Genomic DNA, 17,266 nt, shown 5'->3' on the forward strand with positions numbered 1-17,266 from the left:
AACTATGTCCGCCCGGGGTACTGAAGTCTTTCAAAGGTGCTGCCAAAGGAGTCGTAGATAAAACCGACCCAAGCTTTTAGAAAAACTTGGTCATTTTCCTCACAAGAGGAACACACAGAGAGAGAATGTTTATTTAATATGTCTTTTTATATCTTTTTCTCCTTGGATAAGAGATAATGAAAATAGTAAGGGACTTGTACTAACTGGTTAGTGCAGTATGTCAGCAGAGAAGCACCAAGGAGCTGTTATTTGAATTCAGATGCAAGTTCTGCAGGAAAAAAGAAGTCTGCTGAGTAACAGCCTGCCCAGTCTCTTAACTGAGAGTGACAACACGATGGGGGATGCAGAAAGGGACAATGAAGATACTCTACTTACAAAGCAATCCATTTGGTATCTCACGTCTTTCTGAGTACGGAATGGTTTTCTGAAATCATGACAAAACATTGATGAATGGGCACACGCATTATTATAGCAGTCAATCTCAAGGTAATGAGATACATGAAATTCCTAATTATATCTTAATCCTATCAATTATGAGTGTATTCTAAAAATAGAAATACTAAGAAGAAAGAAAAGACAAGGAGGCAAGGTAAGACGAGCTCAGAGCCTCACAAGGCCATTGTTTACATGCACCAAGGAATAAAGCGTTTATTTACTTTGGCCAAAGCTCAAGGGCTCCACATCTTGTCATCCCATTTCTTTTTCTGTGTTCCCCTTGTCTTTCCTTTCTTAACATTATCTAAGGGGTTCATGGACTTTTCCTTTCTTTTCCTAATTTATTCTGCATTATACAGAACGGTAAACTGTGCCACACAATCCACATGATATTAATGGCCTGCAGCAACCAAGATATTTGTAGATGAATGTAGGTTTTAGAAATACAACCAGGTAGAGACTTTGTTGTTTGACTTTAAAGTTGTGCTAGTCATTATTTTCTAATTCTGCCAATTGCTGGAATACAAAATTAGAGAGACCTAAAGCATACACGTGTACAGAATATTAAAGATTAGGGTGTTGGTTTTGTGTTTTTTTTCCGGATGAACTTGTGCCTAAAGACCCAGATATAAAAATTATAGCCCTTGCATTGAGAAGCCTACAGTCTAAATAACTAGCTCAGAAAAGTCACGCTTTGATCAGCAGCTGAGGGAGGAGGACGGCTCTGAGAGAGGCGTGTGTGAAACACGCCAGGAAAAAAATTCTCCTGCTTCCCTGAGGTAGTGTGCAGTCTCGTTACTCTATTACCCTTCTGCTGGCGCTCCGCAGTTCAAAGAAGATAATGATGCTACTTCTGTCTAAAACAGAAAAAGAGGGAAAAAAAGAGAGAAAAGGAAATGCTATCAGGTTAAACTGAAGCGTGTTTCTTTTTGAGAAATAACTCGTAGGTGCTTTCAGAGCAAGATTATAAAAATCAGGACCTTGGGCTTACACACGGAGATTTGAAATGGGATATACCAGCTCTCTGCTCCCGCTTATCAGCTTGACTGCAGCTTTTAGCGATCAAAGTTATTGCTACCTGATAGCGGTCTTGGGTAACCTCTGTGAAATGACTAATCCCCTCAGCGCAGCCTACGAAATAAAGGCCTTGCTTCCACTTAGCACGTCCTTGCATTAGGCCAGGCAATACGGCACTTTGGGATCCTCGGGCCCCGCACCGCTGCGGGGCACCCAGCGGTGAGAAATGACGGTTTTCACCTGTGCCGACTCTCCAGCGGGCATTGGGTTACACGGGTCGGTACGCCGCTCGTCCTGCTCGCGGAAGACCTGTATGAAAAGCAGCTGGGTTACATCTGGATTCTGGGCTTCCAGTATTTGGGTGGTTTTTCATCACTGGTTATTGAAAATCCAGCATGCAGAGGGAATGCACGGCATGGGGCGGAGAAGCCGTCTCTTCAGTCACAAGCAGCAAGGCAGACGGCAGGGAACAAGTGGTGCTCCTCTAACCACAAACGTGACGCTCCCAGTACAGGTTTACCAGTATAAGGTAAACAAACAGGCATAAGCACAGACCATACCTTTCCAACAAAACCAGCCTACTGCTCAGCACTGCCTTACAGTTAGACCGTGACAGGTATCGATATCGGCGGTTTTATAGCGTTTGTCATCCATGACCTGCAGTTCCCAACAGATGCGCAACTTCAGTCATCACAACGCTTTGGACACTGTATTATCATCTCTTTAGAAGTAAGAACCATTAATGACTTCATGCAGTGGTTTGGATTAAGCAGATCACGGATGAATTAACTAATTTGCACTGAATCACCCGGGAAATCTATTGAATGATCAGAACTAGACATCTTCATCTCTGGGGCTTCTTCGAAGTGCAAAAATACATCGCACTATCTGCGAGGCCCTGCCTCCTGGGGCGCGGAACGGTGAGTCCCAGTCCCTGTTACACACGTACTGCACAGATCAAAGGTTAAGGAAAAAATGTTAAATGCAGTTAGAATTATGATAATAATAATTTACAGGTAGATTGTTTTGTTTCTTTGAGGTCTCTCTTTTTTCCTTGGGGGAAATATAAAGTATGGGTAAATATCAAAGTTAGCTTAGGCTAAAACACACAGAATCACTGTTTATTATTGTTCTCTGTAGTGCCTAGTAAACTCATGAGCTGTATACTGGTAAGAAAAAAGACTTTCGAAGACAAATATTTCTCATTTCATTGCTACCAATTTCTGTTCACCTGGAGATACAAAATGAAATGTGTTGCCAAGCCTGGGCTCCCTCCTTTCTTCTAGCTAATAAATTCTGCACCTTCGTTTCTGCAGACTGCTGGCCAGTATCTGGTTTTGTTATTAAGGCGGCGAGGTACTCGATGTTGGGAATGCGTCTGACCTTGAAAACATTTCGGGCCGGGCGGCTGAGGCCCGGCAGGTAACACCAAGGGATTACGCAGCTGCGGTGTCCCTCCGATATCGCTGAACTTCAGGCTAGTGCTTACCAAGACAAATAAGGGCCACGTGTTCAGCAACCGTACCGTATAGGGGAGTAAAGAGTACTTGCCTGAGCAAACATGAGTACGTTCATGCCCAGATTGCACATGCGGCAATAAATTAATTAGCGTGAGCTAAGTATTTTACTAACACATATATGTCTGACCGTACGTAAGAAGTGACTGCGGACACCCAGCGCAGCACGTTGTTCCCGGTCCGCACCGCGCCTCCCTCGCCCAGCGGCAGCCTCCCGGGCCTGACGGCCGCAGGCCACCCCGCGCCGGGCCAGTTTCGGGAGAGCCGTTTCCCGCTGCTACGGCTGTAAACGTCCGAAGTGCCCGCCAAACGCCGCCACGCTCCCCTGCCGCCCGACTCCGGTGCTAACGGGGAGCGGCCGGGCGACCGAGCAGCGCAGCCTCGCGGTGCCCGCCCCGCCCCGCGCTTCGCCTCCGAGGCGCGGCGCGACGGCGCTCGTGCCTGGGGGGAAGGGAAACGGACGGGGCGGCGGGAGCGCAGCGGCGCGGCCGGGGAGGCCCGCGGGGAGGAGCGGGGGGGGCGCTGCCCGCCCCGGGGCGCCCCCACGGCCCCGCCGCTCTCCCGGGCGGGGCCCGCGCGGGGCGCGGGGCCGGGGCGGGGCCGGCCTCGCCCCGCCCCCTCTGCCCCGCCCCGCCCCGCCCCGTCCCGGCCGGGGCCCGCGGCGGGCGCAGCCCCGCCCCCTCGGAGAAGGGGCCGCGCGGCCGGGGCGGCCCTCCCGCAGCCGCGGCGCTGGCCCGGCTGACAAAGGGGGCGCCGGGGCCGGGGGAGGAGGAGGAGCCGCCGCAGGGCCGGGACGGGCCGGGAGGGGCGGAGGAGGAGGAGGAGGAGGAGGAGGGGCGGCAGCGGCTCGCACAGAAAGTTGTGGGTCCGCCAGCGCAGCGGGAGCTGCCGCCGCCGCCGGGGTCCGGGGCGCGGGGAGGAGCCGGGCCGGGCCGTGGGGAAGCGGGGCCGCCTCCCGCCGCCGTGTCCGAGGGGTGAGTGGCGGCGGGCTGCTGGCGGCGGGTGCCCCGGCACCGCTGGGAGCGGGGCCGCCCGGCGGGGAGGCGGCGGGCGCCGCGGCTCCGGGAGGGGCGCGGGGGGGAAAGTTCGTTCCCCGGCTCCGAGCCGGTAAAGGCGGGGGGCCGGGGGCGGAACACCCGCGGCCGGGCGCACCTGCGGGCGCGGCGGGGGAGCGGGCGGGACGGGCGGCCGCGGGGAGCCGGGGCGAGGGGCGGCCGCGCCGCGGGGGTGCCCGAGGGAGGAGGTGCCGGCCGCCCGCCGGGTCGGATCCCCGCCCGGGGAGCGGGGCGGCGGCTCTGGCGGGGCGGGCAGGGCAGGGCCGGGCGGCTGCCCGGGGCCGTGTGCGGGGCCCCTCCCGCGGGCTCGGCCCCCCGCCGGGGCGAGGGGCTTCGTGGCTTCGCCCACACGTGGCCGCTCCCGCGCCCCCGGGCCGGCCGGAGGAGCCCGCCTGCCCTTAGCCCCCCGCTGGCAGATGCCCCGGCGCGGCAGGAGCGGGGCTGCCCCGCTTCGCACCCCTCGAGCGGGGACGTCCCGTTGGTGCCGGCCGGGTACCGCAGGTGGCGGCGGCGGCGTCGCTGCGGGGGCCGCGTCCCGCCCCTCCGGGGCGCACGGGTGGGCACGGGGCGCCCCGTTGCCCGAGGGGGGCTGAAGCTTCTCTCTCGTGGCTGGGGGTTAAACCGGCCAGCAGCACCCCTCCGTGCCGCCCCACTTTTTGAATCCCCTGAGGCGTCCCCCGGCAGGGGCACGGCGAGCGGCTGGTGGCGGCCCCGCCGCGCCTGGGCACGGCCAGCGAGCGCCGCTCCCGGCCGCCGCTTCCCACGCGGGTCGCCCCCGGCGCAGCCCGCGCAGTTACCGTGCCGCTCTGCTCCCCGTCCCCGCTGCAGGTGCTGGTGCTGAGCCGGGGCCCTCCATGGGAGCCCCCTCCCCAGGGATTTAGGCTGCGCCCGTGGCGTACCCCAGCCCGCGAGCATGGCCCACGTCTCCGACCAGGAGGAGGGACCCGGCGGGGGACACAGCGAGTTCAGCGACATCATTAAGTCCAGATCAGGTAAGCCGTCGAGAGAAATGGTGTTCTTCTGACGTCAGCTTGCATTTTCAAACAGCACGTTTTTCCAGCCGGTTTTTTGGCCGTATATTGGTCGTACAGCGAGGGACTGAGGCTGTTGGCGCAGCTGTCCTGCAATTAAGTAATAATAATTGTAGATTTTTTTTTTGTTGTTAGTTTTAGTCAAGTCTGTTTGTTTGGGATCCACCTCCTGCATTATAATTACCTCTGCTTTTGTAAATAACCATGTGCTTAAAGTGCTCTTATGCAACCTAGTGTTGGCAGCTTTTGTGTTTATTCTCAGACACTGAAAATGGCAACTGTGGCCGCAATACTGCACCTCCTAAAAGTGCATCGCGGTAGGACTCGTGCAGTAAACTAATGTGCTTCCTCCTTAATGTAAAACAGTTGTCTAAGGCTACTCGCTCGCTCAGGCATTTCCTCCAGCAAAACATTCATGTAGCGGATCTGAAGGTTATTGGAAAAACGTGGGGTTTTTTTGGTTGTTGTACGTTTGAGTCTTCTCAGGCTCTGACGGATGCTGGGGGGGGTAAGGCGGTGCCCTCATTTGGGCAGGGGGAGAGCGGAGGCTTTGGAGGGGCAGAAGTGAGTTCTTTAAACCTTGGTAGAAATTTGTGCTGCATCCAGAGGCCGGATGCTCGCTTCTTTAGCCTCAAAGGCTCTCTTTTTCTCTCCTAAATGCAAAATGCTCCTGTTGTCAAAAGATTTTCCTTCGATATCTGAAACTGAACAGTGTGTTTTTTAAATGCACCATACATTAAAAACTGTAGCTCGTCGGTTGGTGGTGATTTGATATGTCGGATCACGTAGGATGCGGGTTTGAATCTGGATCCTATTGGTGTTTAAATAGTTTGTTTCTGAGACCTCCTCTTTCCGAGGAACGACACCTTTGGTGGAGGCAGTCTTCCTTGTAACTTCTGGAAGGGCAGTTTATGAAACAGAAATGCTTGTGGTTTTCCATCTCGAATTCTGTAGTGCTGGTTTACATTTTCTGCTGTTATTTTGAAACCTCTGGACGTAGCTTTATTTGATTATAAGTGTGTAGTCAGCACCTCTAAGGGCTTTGAGTTTGGGGATGGCTCGCAGACAGTTTGTATGCATATATGTACGCGAGTAGTACAGTTGTACAGGATGTCTGAGGAAACATGGCTGTATTTGAGGTTTTCCTTGGATGAACAAATTGTACAGTAAGTTCTGTTGTTTTCGTTAGGGCAGACGATTGTAAATCTCCTGTTACAACAGCTTTAACTTTCTTCTCTGTTAATGAGAAAATGATGTATATTCTAATACTCACAAGGCTAGAAGACTTGTGCATTAAATTAAAAATTGCGAGTGAAGATTGATGTTAAATAATTCATCTCTTCTAAATAATACACTGGTTTGGATCTGGATGTGCGATTTCTTCATGTTAATTACTGTACTACATAGCTCAGAGCTGAACCATTCCCTACAAGTAAACCTGTGGGAGGGATTTCCTAATGAAAGGGCTGAAGTTTCCTGAAGTACAGATGGCAGCAAATTAAAGGCTAGTTGTCAGGACTGGGAGAAAAATATTATAAGCTATGCCTGGAAAAGAGAATGCTAATTTTGATACTTAGAAAGGAAAACTGAGTTGTTTTTTGCTGGGAAGAGTTCTTCAGCACGGGATGTTCTTCACAGTATAAGTCACTGGAGTACAGTAGAACTGTTACCTTTTTCACTGACTAATATTTGGGGTAGCTACAGGTCTGTTTGGGTTTTGAGGCTACAGAGAGCAGAACCAGACAAGGTTTAGGATCTCCACTCTCCTTTCTTCTATCATAGAAAATGGGCCGTTATTCTGTTTCTTGCTACTCTGTAAGAAAGATGTGTGTTCATCACCTCTGATATGGGAAATCTCTAACACTTTGATTAGAGAGAGCATGCAAATATGCATTTAATACTTTCTCTCTTAATAAATAAAATCCAAACCCCACTTCTAGTGGATGAAAATATTTAGGTGATTTAATATGTCATAATATTTTTAAGTGCATATTATTCCTATGCATTTTTAAAGAAGAACATTGAAAACAGTTGACCCTGTTCTTGTAAATAAAAGGAGAGAGACAGAGATGTATAATGCCGTGTGTAAAGATCACTTTTTCTCTCTCTCTGCTCTCCTGGGTGATTGTCTGTCTTTTTCAACATGTTTTTCTTCATCTTTTTGGAACAGATCAGCAAGCTGTCAGGATACCGTGGTTATTTAAAAACATTCATCTTCTAAAAATGATGCTTAAGATACATGGCTAAATCTTATATTTTGTTATAACTTGGAAGAAAATTATCATGTGGAATGCAAGGATCTTTCGGAGGTCAGGCCTTAACAAAGAGTGGTACTAGTAAAAATGTTGCTAAATATTTGGAAACAAACATAAACTTTAGTCTTTAGCAGCCTGTGAAACTGAATACATTGTCTTTTTTGTAGTCATTGCTGCTTTAGTTAACTTGCTTTGGAAAACTGGGAAGGAGCTAGAAAGCCATAAAGGTGGCACTGTTAATACAGTGATTGGTTATTGAAAACTTGAGCTTTGATCTAAAGTTACTCTTACAAGGCTCTAATAAGACACACACAGTTTTACGGCTGCTCAGGGCTCTGTGGTGCCCATCTATGCCTGTTTTTTATGAACAGAACAAGCTATGTAATTTTTTTGCTTAATGACTTGTAATTGGGAAGCTACCAGCGTACTATGTGAAGGATAGAGGAGGGCTGCAGAAAATCATAATTTTTCTATAGAGCAATCAAAATCAATTAACAGCGGATTGGATTTCTATTTGTTGCTTGTGCAAAAAAAAAAAAAAGTATGTGTCGCAGGATTTCACAGATGGGGGAAAAAGTAATTTTGCAAGTATCTAATTCATCCTTTGGGGAGTTCAAACTGAGAGGACGAAGGATAAAACAATTTGAACAGAGATCCCTGTATGTTATTAATTATGTTGGAAATACTTTTTCCTTCAGCGGTCAGCAAGAAAACTTTCTATGAATGTGCTATATGCAGTAGTTGTAAGCGATAAATGCTTGATTTTCCAAAGCAAGAAAGTTGTCGTCTTTTTTTTTCTGTCCCCCCTCACCCCCCCAGTAATCTCACTTTTATGACTTGTGATACTAAAAAAAAAGAAAGACTTCTTTCTGTTGTCCAATTAGCATTTATTCTGCTTTGGATGTGGCTCTTCTTTGATTAGATAGTTTGTTAGCACTGAGCTACATGTAGCTACAAGTTATTTTTGAAGACACGTCTTCTGCATTTAGAATGGAATATGATGGTGACCAAAGCTGCCTTTAAAATAACTGTTGGCTATGGTAATTATAAGAGAGGCTGCCTTATGTTTGCAGAAGATCCAAGTGTCTTTTTGCCTCCTTTCCTCCTGAACCAATGGTGGATGCTGATGGCTCTGAGTGTCTGATATTTAAGGGGTAGGATACTTGCTCCTGGATGGTTATGTTGGATTTATATATTTATAATTAGCATTTATTTAGCATTATTAGCCTGTTTGTCTGTATGATTGCTTGCAATGGAAAAGCAGTTTTCCCTTTTCTACTTCCCTGTAGTATGAAGTAATGTATTTATATCTTTGAGCTGATTTTTATCTTTGAAAGGCATCTTGTGCAGATAGGTGAGCTTTTCTCTTTGCAATAGCTTTCAGGAAGGAATGCTGTGGGATGATTGCCTTACAGTGGTGAAAACGGTGCTGTCATCACCGGGCTTGAAGAACAGATGAGTCTTTGCTATGATTAATTACGGAAAAAAGACAAACTCACTTAAAATCTGTCATGGTAGCTTGGAATGGTAATATATAATTAAACAGTAAGACGTGACAGGAAAAACATTTCTGGAAGATTACTCTACGCCTCTGGTGCATTTTAAGATACGAGTTCCTGTCTAAATTGAGGGGATCTTAATTCTCCTCATCTACCTTTCATTTTTAATTACATTAAATATATTTGACTGAAAGACTGCTTTGAGAAATTGTAACTTATTTTTGGAGTTCTTGGGCAAGGCTTGTTCTGAGAACTGCTGCTGTTGTCTGTCTGTCTGTCCTCATGAAGCAATGCCTACTTGGCCGGCAGCCCCCTTGCTCCGGGACCTCCCTGCCCCGCAGTGCCACATGCTGCCTTTGGAACCAGTTCCTTCGGTCTTGCCTCTCGCCGCCAGATTGCTGTGGGCCAAACGTGCTGCTTCTCGTTTGTCGTTTTTGGCTCCATTGGTGTGAAACGGCCAGGAGTTGTTAGAGTTGCAGGTGGAGCCTTAGGATTCTGTCAAGTGGGCGCGGGGTTGGCATAGCTGGTTTTGCACTCTGTGAACTCTTCAGGGATGTTTGTGCAGAGTGTGTGCCGACAAGGTGTTAAAGACAAGCGACAAATTTGCTGCTCCTTATTTCTAGCCACTAAAATGACTGTTTTTCAAAACTAAACCTTTAGGTTGCTGTAGCCTGACTCCTTTCTGTCATTTGTATTGCCTCCTTTTCTTGGGCCGTCTGCTGGGGACGGACTGGATGCTGCAGTGAAGACAGTTCTAGGGTATTGCCTAGCATTTATGAAATGGCAGATATATAAGTACCAGTCTGGTTTCTTCTAGTCTCTTGATTGGTAGGTAAAGAAATAACATATGCTGCTCTGTGTGTTTGAAGCACGACTTTGCCTTGGAATAGAAATTGAGGCTCCTTGGGGAGAAAAAAAAAACCCAAACCATAAAAGCAGCCCATTGATTTGTGCGTGCTCTGCCAGGAAATGAAGACATAACCCTGGGCAAGAGCTGCTGTGTGAGGCACCGCGTCTCATGTGTTAAGTCTTTCTAAAGAGGTCTAAAAGTCTGGGTGGGGAGAGGCAGCGGCTGGTGGTGTGGGACCCCCCACCGATGAGGATCCCCTGGAGGAGGGGTGCCGAGGTGAGGGGCAGACCAGGAGCAATGTGAAGTTTGCGGCTTCACTGCCCCCAGTGCTCTTTGAGCCTCTGTCCCCCTTTTTCCCCTCAGCTCTGGGGGAAGATGGAAGACTCTCATACAGTATCATGAAAATGTTTTCATGTGCAAAGAAATTCTCAAAGTTCACAGCACTGGGGAGCTTAGCAAAGAATTAGCTGTGCTGTCTCAACACCTCTCAGTAAACTGCTCCTAATTTTCCTCCTCACCTTAACTATTCCTCCTAGCAGAATCCATGGTGTGTGTGTTGGGGTTGACTCTTGTGAGCAGGGAAGAGTAGGGCAGTATTGTTATTAACATCCTTCAAATGCGAGTAAATGGGGAGACGGACTGGACTAGGTAATCCAGCGTAGGTGTGGAAGGGTGAGGGGAAGAGCATGTGGGCTCCAGCTGAGCTCGCGTTGTTCCAGGACAGTATAGCTGCCCTGCTGCCAGGTAGCAGCATGGATTGGTGTGCTTGGAGCCCGCACGATCTGCTTTTCCTGTGTTGTACGGTATCCCTCCTTCGAAGAAAAATGCACAATTAGAAGAGCGCAGCTGTTCCCACCCACCCTGGGAGCTGAGATGCACCTAGCAAGAAGCTGGGGAGAACTGCATTTATTTGGATGCCTTAATAACAGTCTGAAGAACGAATAACAGGGTTTAAACATCATGAGGTGGGAGGGAGGAGTTGCATTGTCTGACTTTTTATTGTGTTGATGAAAGAATAACTTTTAGTGCTCCATACTTTGTCAGAAGTCTGTTTTATATCTTCCTCCCCTCCCCCAGTGTGTATCTGGAATGAAATAGGGAAGCAAGCTGAGCTGTAATTTCAGAAAGTGACAGCGTATCTTCAGAAGAAAGCTGGGGGTTTTAAAGGTAGCGACAAAAATAACAGGCTAAGGAAATGGAAGAGCCCTCTGGCACATGTGGGTTTGACAGAAGACAATGATATGGCTCTGTTGCAAGCTGTAGTTTTGGGAATGAGGCAAGAAACTATTGACTTGTAAATATACACAGCTCGCAAAGTCAGCAAAACATCTGCCATTGAGAAGGAGGAGTCAGAAACTGCCATTTATTTATTTATTAGGATATGACGTCTTTGGGCTGCTTCTTTGAGAGGACATTCAAACCACCTGATACTGCCTTTGGAGAGAGTAAAAAGAAAAGCTTGCTTTGGTTATTAGAACCGGGTTGGGCTCAGCCCTGAGTGGAGCCAAAAAAAAAAGAACCGAACAAAAATAAGAACACTTGCAATTATCTTTTGTAATCACTTATCTGTGGGACCAGCAGGCTGGGGCTGGTACAGTCGCTGGCTGTGACTCCAGGAGCATGTCCAAGCAGCCAGGAGACGTGGACGGTGGCTGGGGCCGGGCTGGGCACTCGTTGTCTGTGAGGAGGCTGCTGGAAAATGGTCAGCCGTAACGGGGAGGGTGCGGGCAGTTGCAGTTCCTTCTGCTGAGGGAAGGGTTGAGTCTGTCTGGGTGCGTGATGGGCTGTGTCTTCTCTCTGACTGTCTGACCAGCTCTGGATGTGAGTGCCAGTGATGCAGGGGAGGCTGGTTATCAGTGGGGACCCATCTACAGCCGTGGCAATGACCTTCTTGTGAAGGCTTCTTATGCTCAGAAATGTGTTCACTCTTTTTAGATACTAATCTGTTGAGTGCATGTGACAGATGCATTAAACATGTTGAGATGCTGGAGAGGAATAACTTGAGCATGTCTGGCCTCACCAGTAGTTTCTCTTGTAACGAGGCAGCTCCTATGCTGGAGAAGCACTCTCTATCAACCTAGATCTTTTTCAGGTGTGGGGGTCTCCGGCTGGGTGTGGAAGAAGTGATGAAGAGCTGCTGAGTCTTCAGCTGGTGGGAGATAGGGTGGCTGTGTGTTTTGGTAAAAGACCAAGTTCTATCTCAAAAACACTGGATACATGCTGGTAGGAAAGGATGTGGCTACATGACAGAGATTAGATATGTATTCTTAAGGTTATTTTGCTGATCAATATAGCAAACGTGCAGCAATACTTTTCAGCCATAAATTACCGGTAATGAAGGTCCTTACTGGACTTAAACACCTTTTCCTCTCACCTTGTGGAAAACAAAGGACACATTAGCCAAAAACTCTGAGAGATTTTCTAGAGGACTTAGACAAACATATATGGACAGTCGCTGGCTTAGGCATTTAACTGTGGAGAAATGTGCATTTAACCCATGAAACAACATGCTTTGGGTCTGTGTAATTCATTTCACAAATAACTTTAGTTCCTTTGTACTTGGCTTTTATTGCCTAGCGTCAAATGTGGTTTTTGTTCCTCTCCTAATTTAGATCATGGCAGAGGACCAAAGGTGGAGTATGGTCCTAAAATGTTAGGTTACAAATTATTGATCAGAGAAAAGTGGTGCGATGGATAAATTCTGAAATATTTTGCTAGCTTTTTTTTATTGTTATTAATTTACCATGCTATCCTGGATGAGCAAAGAAGAGTAGTCTGTGCATGAATAACAAATGGAACATTTTATGGGAGCATGCTGGGAATAGGGTGAAGTCTTCTGGTTCCTATGTTATTTTAATAGTTATATTATAAAATATGATTGTATTAAAAGAAGAGAATAAATAAAGTAGTATTTAAATGCCAATAGACCAAGACCTTTTATTCCCTCTTTCTAGGCTTTTACTTCTATTCTGACTTAATAATGAACAACAGCTATGGTCAGCGTAAATAATTTCCAGAGAGAGTTCATTGCTCTCTTTTTCTGGTTTCTACATGTACATCTTGTTCTTGGATGAGGCTTCTCGTGGAAATTCACGGGAGCACATTGTGTTAACGTCATGCCTCTTTCTTGAGAAAAGAGTTTGTGGAAGTTGAAAGTCTGGTAGTTTCCTTCTGAATATAGTTTTGCACTCTCTGGTATGGTGGTGCGTAATCTTTCTGCTCTGAATGCTTTTCCTCTGTGCTCAGGAATTTTTCTCTTGGACCTGGCCGTAGGGCCCAATTTAAGAGCTTGCTGGTTTCATTTACTAGCTTTTTTAAAAAAATAATTTAAATCAATTTTTAGCTCATTTAACACACTGTTCATTTGGAATAGAGTTTATTAAGTTTAATCTGGGAGTTATTAAAGGTCACAGTACAGATGTGAAGTATTCGCTCTGGTCTTTCTACTCAAAAAATACATTTACATGCTTTATGGTCTGAGTGGAGTAATTGTCTGGCGGAGTGTCAGACTTGTGCAGTGCCCAGGTACTTGCAGGTGAGGATGCTGTTTCTCCCTGGTGCACGGAGGACGGGAGCAAACGCTCCAGGCTGGCACAGGTTCTTTGCGGGCTGTGGACCATGAGCCCTGTTGCGTCCTCGGGACGCTCTGTACTCCTGCCTCTGCCTGTTGCCTGGGTGCCTCAGGAGTGGCTGTGCTTCAGGGCATTTCTCTGCTTTCATTTTTGTTTCTTTCCTCTTCTTCCCCTCCACCCCAACTTCAGCATTATTGTTTGAATATTGACGTAATTCAGGAGAAAAAGACAGTTAAAAAAAATCAACACCCCCCCCAGCCTCCAAAACCGCCACCACCCTGCCCCAAACCACTGTTCTAGTTTCACTGAGCATTTGAGAATTTATTAAATCCGTGAAATGTGCCATAACTTCTGGAAGATTATGCTGCTATCTTAATAGGGAAGGTCAAGTGTTGACTGTTGTATTAATGTGGAAGTGAATTTTGTACTAAACTGTATAACTGTGCAACCGAAATTGAACAGAGGAAAGAGGAAGGAAGAGTTCAAATGAGGTTGTGCCCATTGTCACAAATGTCATACTGCTTTGCTTGTGCTCCTTTTTTTTTTTTTTTTAAGGCTGTTGAAACCTAATTCAAGTTCATTATTTGCCCTCTGGATGTTAACAGAAAGTTCCTTCTTGATTACAGGAAAAACAGTATTAAAGGAAAGGAGACTAAAAGCCCCCTTTGCTATCTGTAATTTTAGTGAGGTGCTTTACAGAGCCTGTAGATGCCAGGCTCCTCACCTGGCGTTCTGTGCTGCTGCCTTGCCAGATCCCTCTTTCCCTGTTCCTCTTTCTCCGGTGAAGAGCAATGCGTAAAAATCATTGAGTAGAGATGCAGTTTTAACAACCGTACTCCAGCTCTAGTGAGAAGCTTCAAATGCCTAGGTGCATCATACCTCTACTGGGAAAAACTTTTTCTTCTATTTATGGGTATTGGGAAAATGATGGCATCAGTTGGCGGCATGTTTCCATGTGGATGCTGTTCTTGGTCCTTTCTGATTCAAAGAGAACTACATCAGTCGAGACTTAACAGAGCCGTTGAGATGCAGGGGAGGAGTAACTGCTGCATCAGCTGCAGTGGTGTCTGTTACTTCTCAGTCCTACAGCAGAACCTCTCTTTGAATGACACCTCTTCAGAGTTTGGCAAAATACCCTTTTTTATGCCAAAAGGATTAGGTACTGTCTACATCTTTCTTCCATATCCATGTGTGCATGGCAGGAGGGAGCATAGGGTCCTGCTATTAGGTCTCAGGACTGACTTCTCAGGGTCTATGTAGGCCCTCTTCTAGAGAAGTGAGGCATGAGAAGTGAGGACCTGAGAAGAACCAAATTTCAGATTTTTTTCATCTAAAGCAGCCATTTAGAAAGGTTTTCAGTTAGCTTATAATGAAGTAAGTGGTTCCTAAAACTTAGGAAACTTAAAGTTAATGAATTCCATGTAAATTGTATTTTGTTGTTCATCTCTGTTTTAAGAGGGGAAATAACTTCCATACTAGGTCATGAAGGCTATTTTTCTTTCCAGATCTTTCTGAGCTAGGAATTTCTTGACTTCTTTGAGGCCTTCTCCTCTACCTGTAATCTGCTGGAGCAGGTTTTCTGTCACTGTATGGTAATAACCTCCTCTTCTCAGCTGGCAGTGTTAAATATTTCATCATTGTTTAAGGACAGTAGTTACTTTGCTTACATGGTGACTAACAGTATCGGGTGTGTTCATCTGCATGAAGAAAATGCAGAGACAGAACCCACCTTTTTTGATTTTTAAAAACAAAAAAACCACCAACCAACCAAAAAAAGTCTTCCTAATTGAAAATCCTCAAATTCTCTCTGGTGTAAAAGGTCACTTAATTTTGAGCAAGGCAGACAACACGGTTGTGGTGTGACAGAGCTCTCTGTGTGTCGTAGGGTACCATATCTGTAAAGAAAGGAAGTCTGTGTTCATGTAAATGTTTTTGCTTCCCTTAAGTGAGGAGGTGCAATGGGAGGGAAGAACAGTAGCTGGTCTCACAAAACGGGTTGCTTTTGGTGGGTGATCACCCCCAATTGCTAGTCTGGGAGTCGGTATTCCCTCTCAGAGAAATAGTGAAGTTAATACCAGGGGTGTAGGGGGGAAGGTGAGGTCCTGTGGTCTGGCCTGTCTGAGGCATCAGGTGGGACAGGGTCTTGGTTGTAACAAGTGCTGTTTTCATGTGTCATGCAGTATCAACCAAACAGCCCCCAGAACAGAAGCACCAAACTGGAAGAGTGTGCACTGGGCAGAAGTAAGCTGTTTGTTCATCCATCTCCTGTTAGCACTAATGCTGGTCTACTGTCGGTTGTGAGACTGGGATATTTATACTTCTCAATTTAAGCCTCCATGTTATAAACCTAAAATGCAATAGCCTGCTCTCTGCCTGAGTGTGTAAATTTGCCTTGGGGTATATACCTGGTTGGGCTGGAAGAATTTGGGGTTGAAAGAAGATGCAAAAATGCTTTGGAGTAACTAGAGTTAAAAGTGGGATCTTGAGTCTGATGAGATGTAGTCTGTTTTACACAGGAAAGGTGTTGTGGCAAAAACAAACCAGAGATTCACGTAAAATGTTACGACAATATAGAATGACCAACCTAGCTAACTTACAGCCAGGGTGACTTCATAATTGTTTGTGGCATTGATTTATTATCATTTGTCTTGTTTGTGACTGAATAAATAATATAAAAATAGATGTCCTGTTCAATTCCAAGTATGAGGATGATAGTTTTTCAACGATATGCAGTTAAAAATAATTACCCAAAATAAACTAAAAAGCCCCAAACATTGGTTTTTGAAAATCATGCTTCCGTTCTTCCCAGCAGTTGCCTTTTTCTTCTTTTTTTTTTTTTTTTCCTGTGTGTGTGTGTGCGGTCTGTTCCTCCTCTACCTTGTTCAGCTTCATGGTTTTTCTTCCAGTTGGAGGAAGACTGCAGTGACTGCCTCAGTGTTTGCTGCACAGCGTATGGGGGAAGAGCAAAAGAGCTGGAGATGCTTTTTTCCTTCCTGCTCTCACCCCGGGACGAGGGAAGGGTGGAAGGACTGAAGCGGCAGTGCTGGCTGCCGCTGCCCTGGGACGTGTCCCGGTGCCTGGCGGGGCTGTGTGCTGGCACCTGGGGACCCCTGGGCTCCTGGTTTTTTTAGGCAGCACCTTGTCTGCGCTGTGCACAGAAGGCAGTTCAATGAGATAATCTAAAAATCTAGTGAAACATGTGGAAAATGTCATAATCATTTTTTTTATGCTGAACTCTGTCTCTCTGGCTTCACCTCCCTGGCCTGGTAGGCATTTGCAGGGAGGGGAAAAAAGCATTCCTTGAGGATTTAGCTGCTGCTCTAGATCATCTTCACAGAAGATAACTCCGGTGAAGACAGAGTTGTTTGCAGAGGTGCTTGTATGAATATTTGTACAGTGAAACTCAGTGGAAAATGAGCTGAGGGCCATTACTACTAGGGCCTAGATCAGAAAATGTTTTGGGTGCTTGATGAGAAACTTCAGGTCCTGTTGCTACCAGAGCAGCTGAGTAGGCGAAGAGACCTTAGCAATCTACAGAGGGCCTAGACATTTTAAGGTCTCTTTCTCAAAACCTAATTGAACAGCTACAGTTCGCCGCTAAGGTTGGTGAGCGGTTTGCAAGGGTACAGAAACGCTGCGTGGCTGGAGGGAGCTGTTAGGCCTCTCCTCAGCTGAAGCCTGTGCAGCAGCATCCAGGTCCCGTGCCGTGCCCAGGGCCTTGGCCGTCGAGCACAGTGAAAAGCGTGCAGGGGTCACTTTTTCCAAAACACAGTCGTGGGAGGAGGCGGGGAGAAGGACTTGGGGTGATGCCCATCTTCCCTGTAATTGCCTCTTAATTAGAGACCTCATGCTGACTTGTCGTTCTTGACATGCCACTTCAAATTTTCAAAGGGTTCAAACCACTGACCATTACCCTAAGCACCAGGCCGCAGCGTAGGGCGAGATGTGGCCCGTTCCTGACATATCGCGTGGTGACAAAACATGCCAGGAAGAGTGTGAGAGGCCAGAGACCATTAAGGCCATTTCTTAATAAGT

General features: G+C 47.1%; 1 protein-coding gene across 3 annotated transcripts in view; it reads left to right on the forward strand.

Moving 5' to 3' along the window:
* Nucleotides 1-3,871: 3,871 nt before the first annotated feature.
* The window catches only part of UTRN (utrophin), a gene marked incomplete at its 5' end in the record, with an annotated part of 401,089 nt that continues 387,694 nt past the window's right edge, over nucleotides 3,872-17,266 (forward strand). For all 3 annotated transcript variants that reach the window (XM_082306872.1, XM_082306874.1, XM_082306873.1), the window contains 2 exons: nucleotides 3,872-3,943; nucleotides 4,853-5,016. In XM_082306872.1, the coding sequence (XP_082162998.1) occupies nucleotides 4,938-5,016 (79 nt within the window). The remainder of the gene's footprint in view (nucleotides 3,944-4,852; nucleotides 5,017-17,266) is intronic.

The sequence above is a fragment of the Platalea leucorodia genome (genome assembly GCF_965183815.1).
Source record: "Platalea leucorodia genome assembly, chromosome: 3".
Taxonomy (NCBI): domain Eukaryota; kingdom Metazoa; phylum Chordata; class Aves; order Pelecaniformes; family Threskiornithidae; genus Platalea; species Platalea leucorodia.